General features: G+C 27.0%; 1 protein-coding gene across 2 annotated transcripts in view; it reads right to left on the bottom strand.

Annotated features, from left to right (window-relative positions):
- The window catches only part of LOC100211692 (uncharacterized), a 177,419-nt gene that overhangs the window by 136,831 nt on the left and 17,342 nt on the right, over nt 1–23,246 (bottom strand). For both annotated transcript variants that reach the window (XM_065802295.1, XM_065802296.1), the window contains exons 5-6: nt 18,528–18,743; nt 4,953–5,125 (exon numbers count right to left, since the gene is read on the bottom strand). In XM_065802295.1, the coding sequence (XP_065658367.1) occupies nt 4,953–5,125; nt 18,528–18,743 (389 nt within the window). The remainder of the gene's footprint in view (nt 1–4,952; nt 5,126–18,527; nt 18,744–23,246) is intronic.

The following is a 23,246-nucleotide window of genomic DNA, read 5'->3' as shown; positions in this document are numbered from 1 at the left end:
TTTTATTGTGTGCAATTTAAAGCCAGCTTTTATTTAAAAAATTCAAACTTAAAAGAGAAAAATATCTTTTTTTAACATAAGTAATGACTGTAAAAAAATATTTTTTTTTAAAGTACTTGTAAGGAACACACCTTTTTTAAAGTACTTGTAAGGAACACCTGACACCACCATGCCATTTCAATAAATACATGTTTAACATTATTACTGCTTTTTACTGTCATTCATGGCATAAACATTTTGATTTTGAGTATTTTTTTTGCCTAAATATTTTTAAACCATTACTTGCATCTATTTGTTTATTTTATTAACAAATATATATATATATATATATATATATATATATATATATATATATATATATATATATATATATATATATATATATATAAATATATATACGTATATATATATATATATATATTATAATATATATATAATATATATATCATATATATATTAATATATATTTATATTTATATATTTATATATATATATATTTTTTTTCCTTTTTAATTTAAAAAAAAATCTTTGCTTCCAACAAGTCTGCAAGCAACTAATATTAGAGTTGGAAGTTACTGGATGAGAAAAGATTGTAAAGCAGGTTAAAGATAAACAGGCAACTTGAAAGATTGCAAATTATATGAATCAGAAAAGCAAGATAAAGGAAGTGAATTCCAAAGAACTGATGTTTGAAGAAAAAAACTAGACTAATAAAACTTTTTGGGGCACTTAAAAACAAGTCATAAAATAAGGAAGAGACTTAATTGAATGACGAGTAACACGAGAATAAATGAAGGATACATGACTCATCAAGTACATTACCGTTTATAAATATAGGAAGATCTAAACTATTGCGATAATGATTGGCTGAAAAAAATTGAATTTTATCTGAATTAAGTTTACCAGCCACTGTGAGCCCCATGCTGTAGCAGTAGTGAAATTCTTTTCAAGCTCCCGTCCAAGCAAACAGAGAGTGTTGGCTTCTTATCATGACAAGAATAAATAGTAGTATCATAAGCGAACAATGCCACCTAAGATGTCAGAATATCTGGAGGATTGTTAATGTAAATTAAAAAGAGTATAGGGCAAAAACTTATACCTTGAGGAAGCCACGAAGTTGCAGAATATAAAGAAGAGTGCTGTCCATAAAGGGCAATTTTATACTATGTTAGGAAAGGAAGGATTCAATAATCTTAAAGATGTTACCAAATACACCGTAAGAAAAAAGCTTATGTAGAAGACCAGCATGCCAAACTTTATCAAAAGCTTTAGAAATGTTAAGAACATGGCCTTAACCCCTCCACCTTTATCTAATACATGATAAAACCTATTGGTTATTACTGTTAGCAAATCAGCTGTAGAATGAGAAGATTGAAATACATATTGATGATCAGAAAGTAAGTTATTAGATTCAAGATGAGAAATTAAGTGTTTGTTAATTAAAGATTCCAAAACCTTGCTTATGATAGGAAGAAGAGTAATGGGACAATAGTTATATGAATCAGATTGCTCTCCATAATTTATGAAAATAGGGATAACAGATGCTGCTTTCCAGCAGGCTGGAAAACAAGACTCTGATAGGCACTTGTTAAAAAGTTTTGAAAGTATAGACAACAGCTCCGGAGAACACTTCTGCAAGACTATATGTTGTCTGGACCAAAAGCTGTAGATGAGTCTAAGCAAGAATTCACTTTAGATACAGAAGCTGGAGTAATACGAATGTCAAGCCATGGATCAACCTGTTTGACGGCTAAATCAGGTAGATCACAACTAGTGGAATCAAGAGATGATATTGATAAAAAAGTTCTTAGCAAACAATTCAGCTTTGTCTTAAGGTGAGGTGACAAAGTCTGAACCATACAAGAGAGGTGGAATAGCAGATTTGCTTTTATTATTGATACTAATAAAGATTCTCCAGAAGTCATGAGAGCCTAATTTTTGTGATGAAATACAAGATTTCATGACCTGAATATAGCGGGATTTGGCGTTAATTAAACCTTTTTACAATGGTTTCTAACAGTAATGAACAGAATCGTCAAGAGGGAATAAAAGATTCCATGCCAGCCTGAATCCACAAAGTTATGTAAGAAGCGCATTTGTCAGCAGGAAGACAAAAGATTTCTACCCAAGGGCCATCTTAAAGAAAATCACGAAAAGAGTCCCAGTCATTCAGCTTCAAGGTAGTTGAAAGAGATACGATGATAAGGGGATTCATATGATGAAGAATTATGAGATAATTGTTTTAGAGAGATCAAACCGTGATCAGAAGCACTCAAGAGTAAACGTGGAGAAACTGAGCACTCTGGAAAGTGAGTTGAAAAGTTGACTGCTTGAGTTAGGGATTGAGAAAAGAAAAAGTTGTGGGCTTTAATGCCTGCAGAGTCACTGACACTAGAGCAAAGCCATTCAGTGTGATGAGCATTAAAGTCACCAACAACAACAATGCTGGCTGATGGATAAAGAGAAAGGGCTTCGTCAATATGATCAGAAATAACATGAAAAAAAGAGTGCAGTCTTGAGATAAAGGAGATAATATAGAACAAAGAGAAAGACAAAAGAGAGGTGCTAAACAAAAGTACGTAAAAGAATAGTCTGTTGATTCAAACCTAATTTCCCGAAAAATGGGCAAATTCTCACGAATGTAAATGCCAAGGCCAAGCATGTGACTATTGGAGTCTTTACGAATTAAAGAAAGATAACCATCAACACAAAGATCACAAGATGAGACAACTCAACTTGAATTAGTCTCACAAAGAGCAAGTAGGTCTGATGAACTTTGCAAAAGATAAGACTCAACAGAAGAAAAGGTACTTCGAAGACCACGAATATTAGTGAATGATAGGTTTAGAGAACTTAGTGATGACGATGGTGTTTTGTGTTTTATAGTTTTTGGTACTTTATTCAATTTAAAATTTGTTAAAGAACTTGGCTCAAAGCATAGACAGTACTCATTACACTGTTTAATAGCCCAAGCAATTGCCTCATTACTATTAATAAACCCTTTGCTGTAACAAAGGGTTCCAAATGTGGCCTTGACAATGTACACCAAAAGTACAAACAGGGACACCATCCATGCGCAACATGACACTGTTAGTACTCTGATATTTTCAGCTGTTGATGGAATCAGCTTCTCTGAGAGCTACCACAGAGTTCAGGAAAACTGACTACTAGTCGGCCTCAGAACCATAAAACTGAGTTTTAGAGCTGTAACCTCATCAGGAGATAATAGAATGAGTTGCCTAGTCATAAAAACAGAGATACAATCAAAACCCGTGTATTGGGTTAGGTTTAGGGTTAAACAAGACATTTATGCATATATATGTATATGTATATATAAGCATAAAATGTCTTGTTTAAATCAGAAGGATTTTACGGTTTAGAACACAGATTATTTTACAATTAAATATTCCGATCAGTCATAGAAAAAATCCACTAAGACAATTTATAAGTAATGATCATTGTTGTACTTAAATAAATCAACTTTTATACTCAACCAGCTTCATTAAATACAATATCATCAATTATATACCCATGATCTGTCCATAAAATAACAATTGATCATCTTAGTAGTTCCCATTTAAACCTATTTTTATTTATAAATATATAGGTTTATATGTAGGTACAATATTTATGCTTTTGTTAATGACAAACCTTTTATTCAAACCTTTTTTAATATAAGAAAGAGTTATATTAGGATTTTGTGGTATTGTATGGTTAATAGAAAATGGATATCTTATTTCAAAGCTTGTGCACAACACCAACATTGGACAATTATATCATAAGGTGTTTTAACATCTGAAAATAATCCACATTCATTTACAGTTAAATTTTGATAAAAAGATTTCATAACTTCAAAAAACTGTTGCTTCAATTTCTCTTGCTCTCCCATACTTCAATGCAGGGTTCAATCTGGGTTCACAAAAGGTAGCCCTGAAATACTTTAGTGTAATGATCACTTGTCAACTTTAATGGTCATGTTAATTTTTTAATTTTTTTTAGAACATCACAAGCTTTTGAAGCAGTTATAACGCTTTCGAAAATTAAACCAAAGTTCATTTGTATTTTGACCCATACTTATACGCTCTATATCAGTAACTATTATTTTATTCAATATCAGTAACTATTATTTATTTATCAGTAACTATTAGAAAAGATGAAGTTTATAGAGCAAGATAACAATTAACAGACAACTTAAAATGTTGCATGTTATATGAATCAGGAAAGCAAGATGAAGAAAGCAAATTCCAAAGAACTGATATTTGAGAAAAAAAACTAGACAAATGAGAACTTTTGGAGTAGGAACTGTCACAGAAAAAGGATGAGACTTAAAATAATTTGTTAAGCAAATGTTATGTTTTATGAAAAAAGATTGATTTTTTGTTTTTCTACTTTTTCACCTAACTTTAAACTATAAAAAGAAAAAAATTATATAAACTGTATTAAAATTGAATTTTCTGCAAGAAAAGGGGGTAAAAAAAAAATTGAGGGGGTTTAAATTATATTTGAATTAGTTTTGGTTCCCAAATAGTTATGATAGCATATAAAAGTACTTACGATTCTCATTTAAATTTTTGTATAAATAAAATGGATGAAAAATGACTTGATGAAATTATTTTGACATTTTGAGTAGAGGAATTCTCTTTTTACTGAAGTTTAAATATTTTTTTAAATTACCATTTGTTCCGGTTTTATTTAAATTTTCAGAAAAGTGATCCAAAAAATATTGTGATTGGTTTGACCTGGTTTTGCTCTATAACAGTATAAGATAATAATATTGCTTGTAATACTACAGCATCATAATACATTGTATCTGTAATTAGGCTAAAACTATTGCTTGTAATTAAATATCGCATCATGAAGTTTTAATGTGTTTAAAACAGTCTTCGTAATAATTTTTCTTTTTATAAAATATTTCAACAACTTAATAAAAAAGTAAATTTAGGAAAACTCACAACAAATGTTATCTCTCCCAAAGCAACTACATGGCCTTCAAAAGATAATATTTCTCCATCTTCAAAAACTTGATGATCCAAATTTACAGAAAGATAAGGTCCAGCAGGACCTTTTTCATAAACCTTAAACATGTCTGTCTCAGTCACTCCTCCAACAGGTAAATATATAGATCCTAAAAAATATTTACAAATGGATGTTGAAAAATTGGTATATACATATATATATATATATATATATATATATATATATATATATATATATATATATATATATATATATATTTAATATATATATATATATATATATATATATATATATATATATATATATATATATATATATATATATATATATATATATATATATCAGGGCATTAACCAGAAATAAATTTTATACCGCGTTTTTGCCGTATTGGGAATTTTTATTGTTGTTGTTCTAGAAAATGTTGGGAATTTTCTAGAAAAGGTCCTATAAAACTCAAAAAAACACTTTAAAAAAAAAAGGTCATTGACTTTTGGGAGTTTTAAGCCCATTGGGAATTCCGCGGAATTTTTTTTTCTGTTACTTGATACACTGCCTGCCCTAACCAAACCCTAAGTCAATGTAGCAGCGCTCCCTTGCGAGTTAGGCTATAAGATAGTCTATGTAGCAGCACTCTGTTGCGAGTCAGGCTATTTGTCAGTCGATGTAGCAACAATCTGTGCATGATTTACAGTAAAAAAAATAAAAATAAAAACATTTTATTAAGAAAAATAAAAATAAAAACATTGTTTGTATTATTAAAAATATTCAGAATGTTTTAAAAATATCCAGAATGTTTTTAAAAACATTCTGGTCAATTAAATTTGCCTTTTTGCGGTTTTTTTAAACTATTAATTTGTAATTAAATTAATGGTTTTTACTTTCTGACAACACGCAAATGTTGGATGTAAGTCAAAAGTAATTAAAAGTGATGTATTTGTTGGCATAAGAATCATTTTTTTCCTTCCGTACTTCCAAATGCAACAATCTATAGAACTATATATATATATACATACATTTATAATATATATATATATATTATATATATATATTATATATATATATATATATATAAATATATATATATATATACATATATATATATATATATATATATATATATATATATATATATATATATATATATATATATATATATATATATATATATATTATATATATATATATTACATAAATATATATATTTAAACAACTAGTATTCTACACAATAGAGTGCTCAATGTTCTTAAAAGAACAGAGCAATTATATATTAGTAGAAAATCACTTAACAATTTTTTCCATTTGACACTGTGTTTTATCTACAAAGATTCATCAGAAATGGATGATCGAATTAATAAAACTTCAATTTATACCAAAAATTAAATTACAGGAAGTTGCAAATGTTTTAACTACTGTAAATTTTCACACATTAGTGGAATTTGCTGACACTATTATAAAAAGAATTCTTTAGAAATGATTACTTATGCTATTTTTTTAAATGTTTTTTTAAAAAGGGTAGTTAATGTAAATATTATTTGAACTCATTTATTTTTATAGTTTTTTAGGAGAAACTTATTTTCGTGCCTACATTTAGAAATTAATTCCGATCTTTTGTTTAATAAGCATTCTTGATTTGCATGTGTAATTATTTCAAATTTTTCTTGTAGGCATAGTATGCATTTTTTGGAAATATTGTTATATGCAGGCGCTGTTTTAAGGAAAGTTTAATTGTATTTCGATTAAAAATTATATTAACTTAATTATTATTAATTATATTAATTATATATTAACATTAACTCTAACCATCCACCCCAAGTTCTAAAACAAATCCCGATTTCAATTAATAACAGACTAAACTAAAACTCCTCAAATGAAAATGTATTCAATTCCTCTAAACGAATATTTGAAGATGCCCTAAAAAAAAGTGGTTTTGAAAATTTTGAACTAAAATTTGACCCTGAAAAAAAGAATACAAAAAAGCGAAATATAACTATAAATGTAATTTGGTTCAACCCCCCCCCCCCCCTCATATAGCAAAAATGCTTCTACTATCATAGGAAAAGTGTTTTTAAAATTGGTCGATAAGCATTTCCCGCGATCTAATAAATTACATAAAATTTTTAATCGAAATACAATTAAAATTAGCTACAGTTAGCACAAAAAATATGGAAAGAATTATAAAAGGTCACAATAAGGCTTTGTTAAACAAAAAAGAAATCCTAAATGAAAAAACTACAGAAAATTGTAATTGTAAACAAAAAATCAATTGTCCAATGAGTGGAAGTTGTTTATCAAAAAATGTGTTATATAAATGTGTTGTTTCCTCTAAGACCTGATAAACAATATATTGGCATAACAGAGGGTAAATGGAAAAAACGTTTTGCCAATCATAAGCAATCTTTCAAGAATAAAAAGTATTCAAAAGACACCATGCTGTCAAAATATATATGGGAATTAAAAGAAAAAAATATTGATGATTTTATACTGAATTGGTCTATCCTTAAAACAGCGCCTGCATATAACAATATTTCCAAAAAATGCATACTATGCCTACAAGAAAAATTTGAAATAATTACACATGCAAATCAAGAATGCTTATTAAACAAAAGATCGGAATTAATTTCTAAATGTAGGCACGAAAATAAGTTTCTCCTAAAAAACTATAAAAATAAATGAGTTCAAATAATATTTACATTAACTACCCTTTTTAAAAAAACATTTAAAAAAATAGCATAAGTAATCATTTCTAAAGAATTCTTTTTATAATAGTGTCAGCAAATTCCACTAATGTGTGAAAATTTACAGTAGTTAAAACATTTGCAACTTCCTGTAATTTAATTTTTGGTATAAATTGAAGTTTTATTAATTTGATCATTCATTTCTGATGAATCTAAAAATTAAATTTCAAAAGAACAGAGCAATAATAAATTAGTAGAAAATCACTAATCAAACTTTTTTTAATTTTACACTGTGTTTTATCAATAAAGACTCATCAGAAATATATGTGCTCAATGTTCTTGAGCAAATTCATTATATATTTATATAATAAATTTGCTCAAGAACATATATATATATATATATATATATATATATATATATATATATATATATATATATATATATATATATAAAATATATATATATATATATATATATATATATACATATATAAATATATATATATATATATATATATATATATATATATATATATATATATATATATATATATATATATATATATATATATATATACACACACACATATATATATATATATATATATGTTATATTATATATAAATATATAATATTTTTAAATAAAGTTAAAATGAGTAGCTCACAATCAAAAAATTCACCACAGCATCATCAGGCAGCTTTTAATTCATTAAAAATCAACTTGAAATATTGTAAATTTCAAATTAATTTCAATTGCAAGTTATTGGTATGGCGAGGACAAAAATCACACAAACGTTCAAATAGGCAAAATACTTCACGTTTCTGAATATTGCGTTAGAAAAACCATCAAAACCTGGGAACTTACCAAGGACATCTCCGACATGCCACGTACTGGGAGACTATCCAAACTCAGCAACCGTGATAAAAGTGGTAAATTCAGAATGAGCAGAGAAAACCCCAGACTTAGCTACAAAAAGCTAGCACAAATCTTCGACGAGTCAAAAAATAATCCAAACGTTAGCAGAGAGCTCGTGAGACGAACATTGTTGGACAAAGGTATTGGAACGTACATAGCTGCTAGAAAACCTATTCTTTCAATCACGGATAAACGTAAACGATGAGTGTGGTCCAAAAAAAGGCTGGACTGCTCTGCAGCTCAGTGGGAAAAAGTTATTTGGAGTGATGAAGCTAATTATCAAGTCGTAAACCGCAAGGAAAGAATCTCAAAAGATTTGCAACTGAGAAATATTCAGACAGGTTTTTGCAACATCGTCGACAAGTTGGTGGAGGTTCGGTGGCATCTAGGGATGATTTTCTCACAAAGGTATAGGCTTCTGTGAGCTGTTCGAAGGCCGAATTAATCAATACACCTACAAGAACACATTGGAAACGTGTTTAGTTCTATCGATCAGACACTTGTATGGCAGAAGCAAGCAATTCATCTTTCAACAAGACGGGGCTTCAGCTCATACAGCTCACTCAATCAAAGAATATTTTTTGAAAAAAAGTTCAAAGTGATGCCCTGGTGCCCTAGATAACCAGATCTCAACCCAATTGAAAATATTTGGTCATGGATCAACAATCAACTGACATACCATGAAATTCAATCAACTCAGCATTTGAAGCAACTTTTGAATGAGTACGGGCTGAAGGTACCTTGCGTGATGTACATGAAATTAGTTGAATCAATGCATAAACGAGTTTATCTTTGCTATAAAAACAAAGGAGGACACTTAAAATATTAATTTTGGTGTTTTTTTTTCATTTTTTGTTCGAATGTTGCAATTTGTTTAAACTTTTGTGCTTCCTATTTTTCCTATGTGATTTTTTGTAATTGTTTTTTTGTAACTAAATACTAAAATTTTTATAATATGTTCATATTTATTTTAAAGCTAATTACTTTTTCTTTAATATATAAAAAAATATTCATTTAATATCATTTTACAGTTTTTTTTTATTAAAACAAAAACCAAACATACTTAATAAAAATTCTGTAATCCTTTAAACTCATGAATAGCTGCATATATATATATATATATATATTTGTATGTATATATATATATATATATATATATATATATATATATATTTATATTCGTGTATATACATATATATATATATATTATATATAAATAATATACTCGCTCAAGAACATTGAGCACTCTATTTGTAGAATACACTAACTTAATATATATGAATACATATATATTATATATATATATATATATATATATATATATATATATATATATATATATATATATATATATATATATATATATATATATATATATATATATGTATGTATATATACATATATATATACATATATATATATATATATATATATATATATATATATATATATATATTTATATTCGTGTATATACATATATATATACATTATATATAAATAATGAACTTGCTCATAAACATTGAGCACTCTATTTGTAGAATACACTAACTTAATATATATGAATACATATATATATACATATATATATACATATATATATATATATATATATATATATATATATATATATATATATATATATATATATATATATATATATACATATATATATATATATATATATATATATATATATATATATATATATATATATATATATATATATTATATATATTCATTTATTGTTTTATTTTTTTTATTTATTTCAAAATTAATATAAAGTCCATATAAATACAAGTGTACATTAAATAACCCAAAATGTCCTAAAATATTTATATTGAAGAATACAAAAATAATTTTATGGACATATTGTAGTGTAAATGTAATTTAAACCAATGAAGAAAAGCTACATCAGGCTCCTCTTTGTTGACACAGGTAAGCCACACAAAGCAGCTGGTCAAGAAAGCTATGATAGAAATTTTTTTTTTAATTTACAGATGGTGAGTCAACTGCTTTCTGTGAAAGAGCATTCTAATGTTTTGTTACTTTATTTGTAAAAAAATTTTCTTGTTCAGCGCAAACTTTGATTAGTTGAGGCAAAAGTCGCTGATTGTATTTATGGAGATGATAATTTGTTGTTGAATTTAGTAGGATTTGAGGGAAACAAAAGTTGACTTCATCAATTTGGTGAGTAAATTTAAATTGTTGGATTAGGTCACCTTTTTTCCTGCGATCCTTAAGTGATTTTAGTTTCAGCCTTTGTAAACTTTTTTCATATGGTAGATTTGATCTCAGATATTGTTTTTGTTACACGTCTTTGGACTTTCATTGCAATATATTTTTTTAGGTGAGGAGACCAAACCTGTGCTGCAAAATCTAGATGTGGACGAATGTTTGCAAGGTACAGTGTTTTCCATAAAACTAATCTGCAGCTACGAAAATTTTTGAGACAATTAAGCATTTGGTTTGCAATTGAGATTTCTGTTTTGACTTGAGTTTTGACCTTTAAGTCATTGGAAACAATAATCCCAAGGTTTCGTTCAACTATCATTTCTTTCAATGTGCAACAGGTTCCATCGTTTCTTTCAATGTGCAACAGGTTTCATTGTGTATGAGTGTGTTGACTTGTTAATGCATCCCACATGCATAACTCTGCATTTATCAGTGTTGAAAGGCATTAGCCACTTGTGTGGCAAGTCAACTATTTTATCTATGTCAGCTTGAAGAAAAGTGGCATCTTGCAGCGATTTGATGACTCTGATAATTTTACCATCATCGGCATAAAGTTTTATATGGTGTAAAACTGTCTCGCATATCATTAATGAATAAGACAAAAAGCAGTGGACCAAGAACTGAGCCCTGTGGTTCACCACTAATTACTGGTACCTACTCAGATGTTAATCCATCTAATAATACTCTCTGTAGCCGACCAGTTAACCATTTCTTAATTCATTTTAGTAGGGTGTCACTAATGCCATAAGCTCGCAGTTTGTGTAATAAGCGCCTGTGTGGCAAAGTCTGTATAGATAACATCTACAGGAAACCCTAGGTGCATGACTTGTGGTAGTGTCATGTTCTTCCAGAAAATTTGACACCCTCGCTTAGGAACAAAACCATGTTGAGCTTTTGATATAAGATTTGGCGTTGTGCAAAATTTAATTATACGATCATGTATGAAACTTTCCATGACCATGCTATAAATGTTAGTGATATGGGTGTGTAATTTGATCATTGAAGTTTACTCCCTTTTTTTCAATTGGTGTAACATTAGATTTTTTCTGCAAATCTGGAACATCACTGGTGGATATAGATTTCTTGTAGATTAGTGTGATTGGGATTGCAAAAGATGTAGCACACTTTTTAAGTACATGTGGGTGTATTTCGTCGTAATCCGTGGCTTTATTTTCAGATAACTTTTCAAGTTTTTTTTCTACTTCAACCTCATGAACGTTGTTTTTATCAAGCTGACATATGGCTTGTGTGCATAGATCAAAATGTGGCATAGAACCATCTTGTTCAACTGCAAACACTGTCTGGAAATAATTATTTAATATTGCGCAAATTTCATCTTTTTTTATAGTTGTTAAATTGTTTGTTGCTTCTAGATTGTGAATTTGTTCATGAACTAGTTGTTTGCTGCGAATGTGTAAGTGTATGCATTTTGGGTTAGACTTAGATGCATAAAAAACAAATTCTTCTTCATACGAAAGCATAGCTTCTTTTATTACTTTTTTAACATTTTTGCATGCACCTTTATGTGCATTTTGTAAATTTGTAAGAGTATGGCAACCTGAGCAATGTATTTGAGCCATAAAGTATGTTTTTCTTTTACTGCAACTTTTACCACCTTTAGTGTGGCTTAAATAAAAATCATCATATAATAACATAGAGAAGCAGTTATTAGTTAACATGGCCTGCTTTGCCGCTGTAATCAATTCAATTGTTAGAGTTGGGACAATGTCATTAATGTCGAGTGGTCTATATACAACCTAGTAACAATGATTTGCAATCAAATTTGATTATACACAATAGTTGCTCAATAGATTTAGATTTAAGTTGTTTATTTACATCTGTTGTAATTACATCACTTGAAGTGTATATAGTTACGCCTCCTCCTCTGCTATCTGTCTGCTCAATGCAGTTCATACCCTCTTACAACTGTGTCAGATGTATTGTTATACCATGTCTCTGCAAAAAACTTTTATATGAGGTCTTTCATGCAATGATTTGGATGCCATTCTAGCTATAAGCTCTCCTTTTTTTAAATTGTTCAATGAACATGGGTTGTTTGCCCAGAAACATAGTTGTCCTGATATTAATGAACATGAAGTTGATGATTGCGAAGATAATTGAGAGAAGTTGGGTTTTGACTTAAATTTTAATCTTGATGGGCGGATTTGTTTATATATATACATACATATATATATATATATATATATATATATATATATATATATATATATATATATATATATATATATATATATATATATATATATACAGCGGTGGCCAAAAATTAAAGACCACTAATTAGTTGGTTTCTTAATCTTTAAATTAAAATTAAGAAGATTCTAATTGACATATTAAATTTTTTTTTTTAATATCTTGTTAATTAAAACATACGGATTAAAGTGATATAACTTTTTTAATCTAATTCTAATTAAATAGCGTTTAACTTATTAAAAAACTGATGAGTACTTATAAATCTTCTTTAAATAAATTGGTCAAAATTTAACGACCACTTTCAAATCTTTAATTTGCACTTATTAAAAATAATAATCCATTATTTTTTTAACTGTCTTAATTGCTTATTACGTTGGCTATAAAATAAAATGTCGAAATCTGAGCTTCGATATCAAATAAACATTTATTTTTTTAATTGCAATAAAGATATAAAAACATTACAAAAATGCGTGCAAAGATCGAAGAAAGAGACAGATACGCGGCTCTTGTATTAAAAGAAGAAGGCTATAGCATCAGACAAATAGCAGAAAAGCTCGGAAGGTCTCACTCTTGCATTATTAACATAATTCAACGATACAAAGAAACCCTGTCAATTAATGATTGTCATAGGACTGGACGCAATAAAATTTCAAATGACAGTGATGTTCGCTCATTAGTGAGATTAATGAAAGAAAACAGACAAGCATCATCTACAGACTTGTCTACGAAATGGACACTGTCAAATGGTCTGAAAGCAAGCCTTAGAACAGTGCAAAGGGTCCTCCACAATTTAAATTATTTATGGCGTGCTGCTGCAAAAAAACCACGCTTAAATAAAAAACAAAAATTTGCTAGGAAAGAGTGGTGCAAACTACATAAAAATTGGTCAACAGATCAGTGGAGCCGTGTGGTCTTTAGTGATAAAATGAACGTTGAGGTAGTCGCGTAATGTTGCGTAGACTTCCAAGCGAACGGTTCGATGAATCATGCATTTTGAAACGAACAAAACAAGGCAGTGGTTCAATAGGCATTTGGGCCTGTATGAGTGCCTGTGGAGTTAGCGTTTTTCATTTATTCGATGGTAGACTCAACAAAGAAAGGTACATCGAAATTTTGGAAAGCTCTCTTATTTCTAGCATTGATTTATGGCAGTTGCAAGATGGATTTATTTTCCGGCAAGATAATGCACCGTCATAAAGCGCATGTTGTCAGCGATTGGTTCAATTCTAATAAAATTCAAGTGCTTCCATGGCCTGCAAATAGCCCAGACTTGAATCCAATAGAGAATTTATGGTCGTGGCTTGAACACAAGCTTGGTAAAGAACAACTTTACAATTTGGAAGATTTGAAATCTTCTATCTCTCATCATTTGAAAAATGTGCCTGATGAAGTAATCAAAACTTTAATGAATTCAATGCCAGAACGAGTACAAGAGTGCTTGAAAACAAATGGAGGAACAACACGTTTCTAAATTATTTTTTTATTGGTTTTTCAAATATTTTTGAAACTGGTCTTAAAATTTTGTCCAATTTTTTTTCCCATTTATATTTTTTACTAGTCAGTTATTTAATTTTTTAACATTATTTTGTACAAAAATTATAAATTCTTTTATAATGAATATAAAATACAATAAAAATTCTTTCTAAAAATGCTTTTCTTTTTTTGATACCTTTTTCCAAAATAAAATTATACTAAGGTTAAAAATAAATTTTGAAAAAAAAATTAGTGGTCTTTAATTTTTGGCCACCGCTGAATATATATATATATATATATATATATATATATATATATATATATATATATATATATATATATATATATATAAATTATGTTAGTGTATTCTACAAACAGAGTGCTCAATGTTCTAAAAGAACAGAGCAATAATAAATTATAAATTATATATATAAAATATATGTAATATATATGATATATATATAACATATATAAAATATAATATATATATATATATATATATATATATAAATTATGTTAGTGTATTCTACAAACAGAGTGCTCAATGTTCTAAAAGAACAGAGCAATAATAAATTATAATTTATATATATAAAATATATGTAATATATATGATATATATATAATATATATAAAATATAATATATATATATATATATATATATATATATATATATATATATATATATATATATATATAAATTATGTTAGTGTATTCTACAAACAGAGTGCTCAATGTTCTAAAAGAACAGAGCAATAATAAATTATAAATTATATATATAAAATATATGTAATATATATGATATATATATAATATATATAAAATATAATATATATATATATATATATATATATATATATATATATAAATTATGTTAGTGTATTCTACAAACAGAGTGCTCAATGTTCTAAAAGAACAGAGCAATAATAAATTATAAATTATATATATAAAATATATGTAATATATATGATATATATATAATATATATAAAATATAATATATATATATATATATATATATATATATATATATATATATATATATATATATATAGATATATACATGTTAGTTATGTTAGTGTATTCTAAAAATAGAGTGCCTAATGTTCTTGAGCAAATACATTTTATATATAATGTATGTATATTTATATATATACATACATATATATATATATATATATATATATATATATATATATATATATATATATATATATATAATTACCCTTATTTATATACATATATATATATATATATATATATATACTTATATATGTATATATATATATACATATATATATACATATATATACGCATATATATATATATATATATATATATATATATATATATATATATATATATATATATATATATATATATATATTATATATATATATATATATATATATATATATATAATTAATATATGAACATCAATAAATACGAATTCTCTCAATACTAATTTTTGAAGAAATTTACGAGCTTGTAGATTCAGGTCCAATAGGACTTTTACTCATGGTAGTACTTGCGGAAAGTTTCCAGCAATTTTTTGAAAATAAAGCAATCGACATTGCGCTTCATTCTAATCCATTGTTAGAAATAAAATCGTTTTTTAGGTACGTAGATGATAGCCACACAAGATTTACAAATAAAGATAATGTCATCCGTTTTCAACAAGTATTAAACAGTCAACATCATGTCATCAAGTACACAATTGAATTGGAAGATGAAAACAAAAGATTAAATTTTTTAGACATCCAAATAACAAGTAATCGAAAAGGTAATTGTAATTTTTACATATATTTTTTAACCTAAATATTTAACAAATATTTAGGTTAAGCCCAATTCATACCACGATCCAAAAATCTTAGAAGGAGCTTAATCAATTTGCTCTGAAAAATTTTCAAATAATGAAATCGATTTCCTAATAAATGTGTTTGCTGAAAATGGATATGAAAAGAAAAAATTAAAAAACCTTGCAAATAATGTTATAAAAATACGACACTTAAATAATGAAATAATTTTATCTAACAACGAAGCAACCATGCCAATTATATCACTACCGTGGATCCCAATATTATCACCAAAACTTCGAAAAATCTTTAGGAAAGCAGGTTACAGGGCAGTCTTTAAATCTAGTGCAAATTTTAAATCTTTGCTAACTTCAAGCAACAAAACAAAACTACCATCAAATAGCCATCCCGGAGTATATCTAATAGAATGCGAGTGTGAACAAAAAAACATCGGCAAAACAAAAATGAAAATAGCAACAAGAACAAAAAACACCAAAAAAATGTTTTTGAAGAAAAATTAGAACAATCTGCAATTGGGCATCATAGAATTAAATTTTCATGTAGTATAAAATGGGATCAAGTAAAGACGTTAAAAGTAGAAGCAAAAAAATTTGAAAGAAAAGTTTGAGAGGCAATCGAAATTCAGTTCAACAAATGCGGACCTAAAAATGGAGGTATGAATTTAGATGATGGTCAATATGTAAAGACGCAATTCTGGATGCCATATTTTTTATACCTACGTAATATTAAAAAAGCCCAATTAAGGCAAAATTTAAAAAAGCCATTAAAATGTGGCATTACCGTTTGATTGTAATTTAATTTAATTAATAATTTGTAATTAAAGCTGAAGATGCTAGTATCAATAGGCCTGTAAATCGAGCTGAACGAGCCAAGCTTGCCAGGGCTCGGCTTGGCTCGTTTACATATTAAGAGTGTTCAGACTCGGCTCGAGCTCATTTCGAACATGAGATTCTTTGTTCCAGCTTGGCTTGTTAAGGATTAGTATTGTTTGGGCTCGGCTCATTTTACATGTTGCTCGTGCTCGACTGGTTTAAAACTCGAAATAATTATTGTAACTTGTTAGTTTATGCAAGTCCAAATCAACAAACAACATAAACAATCCTACAGTCTATTAAACATGCAAATAAACAACATAATGAAATAAGATCCCACAAATCTAATAGTTCAAAATAAAAGTTAAAACTAATAGTTCAATGTTCAAACTTAATGTTCAAAGTTCAAACATAATGTAAACTCTCACAAACATAATAATTCCTATTAAACACTGCACTCTTATAGTTCAAATTACATTTTCACAAATATAAGTCTTGCTCTCATTGAATTGGATAAATATATATATATATATATATATATATATATATATATATATATATATATATATATATATATATATATATATTATATATATATATATATTCGAGCTTTAATCGAGCCTATATGAACGAGCCTATGATGTTCAAGCTCGGCTCGTTTAATAAACGAGCCTAATTTTTTGTTCAAGCCCGGCTCGTTTACCATTCAAGCCGAACATGAACGAGCTCTTGTCGAGCCAATCACCGAGCTGTTCACAAACACGTGCCAGGATTTACAGCCCTAAGTATCAATAATCTAGCAAAAATTTCTTAGAAAAATAAAAAAATTAGTATTGAGAGAATTCGTATTTATTGATGTTCATATATTAAATTTATTCAACTCTTATACAAGATATCGTCATTTAAAATATATATATATATATATTCTTGTTAAAGCGCTAATAGAAGCACTTTGAATAAATCAAGTTGCTGTTTTAGGTCGTAAAAAAATTTGTTAAAGTAGAAAAAGTGCATTTAATAGCGCTAAAGTATATATAAATATACATATATATATTTATATGTATTTATATATATATGTATATATATGCATATATATATATACATATATATATATATATATATATATATATATATATATAAATACATATATATATATATATATATATATATATATATATATATATATATATATATATATATATATATATATATATATATATATATGTCTGTATATTTATGTATATATATATATATATATATATATATATACATATATATAAATACATATATATGTGTGAGTGTATATATATATATTTATATATATACAATATATATATATATATATGTGTGTGTGTGTGTGTGTGTGTGTTTGTGTATACATATATGCTTGTGTGTGTTTGCTATTTAAAAATTATACCTGATGCATTAGGAAAAATTTTTGAAAAAAGAACAGAACTTTTCTCCCCAGAGACAGAAAACACAGAAACATTTAGATTTAAGATGTCAGTTCCACTAATAATAATATCAACATCAAATGATGTAGCATTATAAGCTATTTGTTCAGATAAAAATACAGTCACATTTGCAACTGCTGTAACAGTAATATTAAGATCTGCACTGCAACATTCTGGTCCTAAAAAATTAAAAATATAAATATTATATTAATACTCAGATTTGTTACCTTGGTCATCTTTGTTAAAACCAATTTACTTTTTGAGAACACACACAACCTGTTTAAAAATTAACAATTTTTTTATCTATTTATTTATTTTTCTAATGTTAATTTAACTCCACAAGGCCAAGAAGGCCACTACAGATGAGGAGGCTACTTAATTGTCGTTATAACTCTCTCCCAACTCTATAACTCCAAAACACAAACCTTGACAAACAAGGCCAATGTGTGGAGAAACAAGCTGAGGTTCTTTAAAAGTTGAGGTCTCAAACCAGATCCCAAATATCATAGTTATTTTCAAAAACATGAAATTTTTATTAAACTCAAGTTTCTTCCAATTACATGAAAGCTTTGTGATAATTTCTCTAATTATTAGCAATGATGATAGAATCTTATCATTCTATCAATGATGATAGAATGTTATACACACTCATTACAAAAATAAAAAACAGAATAAGACAAAATGCAGCAGTTTTCTAAAGTTTTGTTCAAAATAAAATATTTTCAAAAAAAAAACTTTTATCTCAATTATAAAAATACTAAAAAGATATTAATTTGGTTTTAAACTCAAAACTTGAAAATTAGGTAATTTATGTAAAACTAGAGATATATAAATATAATTGTATAATTTATCTGCAATCATAATTTTTATTCCACATATCAAGGAGAATTTTTTATTCCACATATCAAGGAGATTTTTCAAAGAGATTTTTTTCATGCCTACACATAAAGGATGAAAACATAAAGAAACATGGCACAACAACGACATTTGAATAAGATATCTCAGGCTAAATACTTTTATTGGTTAAAATGATAGAGACACTACTATTTATCTAGCTATAAAACTTTTCTGCCATGAACCAATGACAGAAACTATGCAAGCCATTTTTTTTTTTGTGCCAGGTTTAGGATTCAAGAGCTTTTTCTTTAATTTTTGTTATTTCTATTGTCAAGATGGTTCCTGATGGTAAGCAAGTAGATTGTTTAGTCAAGATGGTTTATCCTGCAAAACTTTTGCAATTTTATTGTAGATTTTTGAGGAAATAGATAGTGGCATATTTAATTGAGTAAAAGATTCGATCTTCAAGTTTTTTTTCCTTGAGCTAAAGTTATTACCTGACTGAAAAAAAAAAAGTTTTTTTTATGTTTATTGGTCTTTTCTGTTATGTGTTTACGTGGTTACTACTGGCTACAAGCAAATGTTTTCTTTTAAGTTCTTGACCAAGATTAATTAAGCAATTGAAAAGAGATAAAAGTTGTAATTCAAAAACATAAGATATAATTGGAATTTTGCAAATTCTAATATAGAAAAATAAAACATAATTAAGATTACATAAATTTTAATTAAGAAATAAAAAAATTTAATTGAGACCATAAAAGTTGTGACTAAGAAACATAACTTTTAATTGCAAAAATTTGTAATTGGAAGGTCATAAGATTTAGTTGAAAAAAACAGTAATAAATTGGAAAAACATTCATTTTAAAAATGATTTACAAAGCCTTATTGTTATTACCTGGTTTGATAGGGGAGGGGGTGCATAGCTAAATAGTTGATGCATCAATGTATCAACTATTTAACTAACACATTAGCCTTGGTAACAAAATATCCAAAACTAATGGTTTTAAAAACACCTTTTTTTTTGCATGCAAACATAAAATAATTTAATGCAATGTATAAGATATTACATGTTTATCTTATTAAAATACTATTTTCTTAACTGCTAAAACAATTTTCATATTTTTAAAAGTGTCTTATCTGTATCAAAGGTTTATCATTTTTGAAAAGCCCATCACCCTTTCAACTTTTTTAGCTTAGAATTAGAACAGTAATTTGTGGGTCAATATTTGTGAATTAGGCAAAATAGTTTATATATTCAAAACCAAAAAACTAACAAAAACCAATCTAAAATTTACTTTAAAGAATAACTTGATATATAATACATAAAAATTGATATTTTTCCCAGTACTAAATAATCTTTCACTAAACACAGAAGGTAAAGCTCCTTATTGTTTTGCTAAGCATGAGATGTCTGAAACTTTATTGCTGCCAGGAGTTTTCTCTGATGGATTTTGCTGATTTTGAAAAATATATATAAATTTAGTGAATAATAAAAAATTTATTTTAAAATCTATATTTTAACAATTTAAAATTTTGATCAATTTATCTATTGTAATTATACAGTAAAGTGAGTGAAATGGAGTTTTAAGAAAAAAATGACAAATGTATAAAGATTTTACTTTTTAAAAAGTTTTTTGTGATAAATACTTAAATTTATTAAAACTCATAAGTGAATACTACACAGAAAATATTTTATACAATTGTTTGTTACAGTTTGAAATAAAGCATTTCTTTCGTCTATTTAGTATAAAATGTTTTAAAGTAAAAAATTTATAAGTTCTTATTCACCATTTTATATAAAAAAAATTTTTATAGTTTTTCTGTTTCTTTGATTTTCTGTTTCTTTGATTTATAATTACTTTTGAAACTTGATAAAACTTATATGTATGTTTTTGGCCATTTTTAATTTGTTGAGTGGAGTGTTATATTCTCAGGTTAAGTCAGATGAACTGCTTGCTTAACCATCTGATTGAGTAAAGTTGTCATTTATGAAAGAAATAATAGAAGGATTTTTTTTTCTACTAGCTTTTTTTAACAAGTAAACTAAAGATCACACTCTAAAGATCTTTGATCTCGGACACTTTTCTGCTAAAGATCACTCAAAAGATCACAACTTTTGCTGGTTAAAAGAGTGATTTTCAATAACATACATTGTTGAGTGTAAAAAACCTTCTATTGAAATTAAGTTTATATATTTTCAATGAGCAAAAGTTGACACTGTAAGCAAGCTGTAAAGTAATGTACGCGCTGTAAGTGCACTGTAAGCTTCAAATCGGATCACATGATAAGATTGAGATCAAAAATTTTTATCTTTTAATTTTTTTTATCCTTCTTTTAGAGCTTCATTTTTCTGATTTTCTAGAAAACTTTTGAAGAATCTGCTTTGTGTTTCTTCTTTAAATGACACCACATGAGTTCACTTTTTTACAAGATGTTTTTTCTCTTAATATTTTTACTTTGCAAAATTTACATATTGCTTTACAAAATTTTTATAAATATCAAAATACTCCCAGATTGGACATTCAGTTGATTTGTTTATAAAGTACTATTTCAAAGTACGTTATTTAAAAATTAATAAATTTCATTCCTATAAAAAAGTTGAAAAATTATATTAAAAATAATTAAAAATACAATACATATTTAGTTATACAATATAAAAATATATAGTCAATCTCAATACATCTATATCAACCTGTACCTATCAATCAAAACTAGGCTTTAGTGCACCCTTTTCACCCCTTTTTATTACACCCTTTTCTTTTTAGCCTTTTAATTTATTGTTATTGGCCAATGACCAAATATTGTCTTGATAAAGTACAAATACACAGCAAAATTTAAATTCCTTAAAATAAAATGACAGTTTTGTTGAAATGATCTGAATGTTTCAAATATAAATGCACAATTCTTACATTCAAATTACCGTAGACTAAAAAGCAGATAATCTGTAAACCACACATTGAATAACAAATAAAACACTTAAAAAAATGTCTAAGCACCAACTGGACATAATATTTAAGTTGTTGCATTATATGCGGTTGTGAGTTGTGCAGCATGTGCATAATTACTTCCAATTATTTTTCCACGGTAACAACTTTTCTTAATATTGAATTTCTTGTTCCACTATCTCTGCATCAAACATAGGTGGGATGCAATTCATGCATTCTGCCTGTATTTGAGCCTCTTTCCCAATGTCGCAAAGTTGAATCTCTTTCTCATTTCTACAAATACTATCATGATAGCTGCTCAAAGGAGCTATCATCTCTAGTTCCATCAACTGAAACTCATACTTGCTTGACTCATCATTCAGCAAAGTCTCATTTTTTTACTGCATCTGTCCCTGCATGCTCTAAAAACTTTTATTTGTCTAGTTTTTATCCCTGCACTTCAACCCTTTGGAACTCTCTCCCATCTTCATGTTTTTCTAACTCATACAACCTTTAACTTTTTGAGTCTTCTGTCAACAATTTCCTTGCTCTATAACTCTATTCTTTTTTTCTAGTAACTCCCAACTTAATAGTGGTTGCTTGCAGCCTTGTTGGGAGTAAATCAGAATAAAAGTAAAAAAATTTCGAAACTGACAATACACTATACAAGTATTTCTACTATATTAGTATTTCTATAGTGAAATTTCACTTTTTAAAAGAAGCTATATTAAATGGTCCTTTGCAAGTTTCCATTATGAAAATACTTGTTGTTGATACAGCTGATACAATCTAAGGTATGTTCCTTACCTTTTAAAGCAAGTATTTTTATTACAGCTCTTCTATCTTTTTTGGAGTGAAATTTTTTGATAAAAAAAAGTTAAAATTTGTTTCATCCAACCAGACTGTAACCATCTGAAAACC

The sequence above is a fragment of the Hydra vulgaris genome, chromosome 08 (genome assembly GCF_038396675.1).
Source record: "Hydra vulgaris chromosome 08, alternate assembly HydraT2T_AEP".
Taxonomy (NCBI): domain Eukaryota; kingdom Metazoa; phylum Cnidaria; class Hydrozoa; order Anthoathecata; family Hydridae; genus Hydra; species Hydra vulgaris.
The sequence above is the reverse complement of the archived record's forward strand: the minus strand, read 5'-3'. Positions and strand labels throughout refer to the sequence as shown.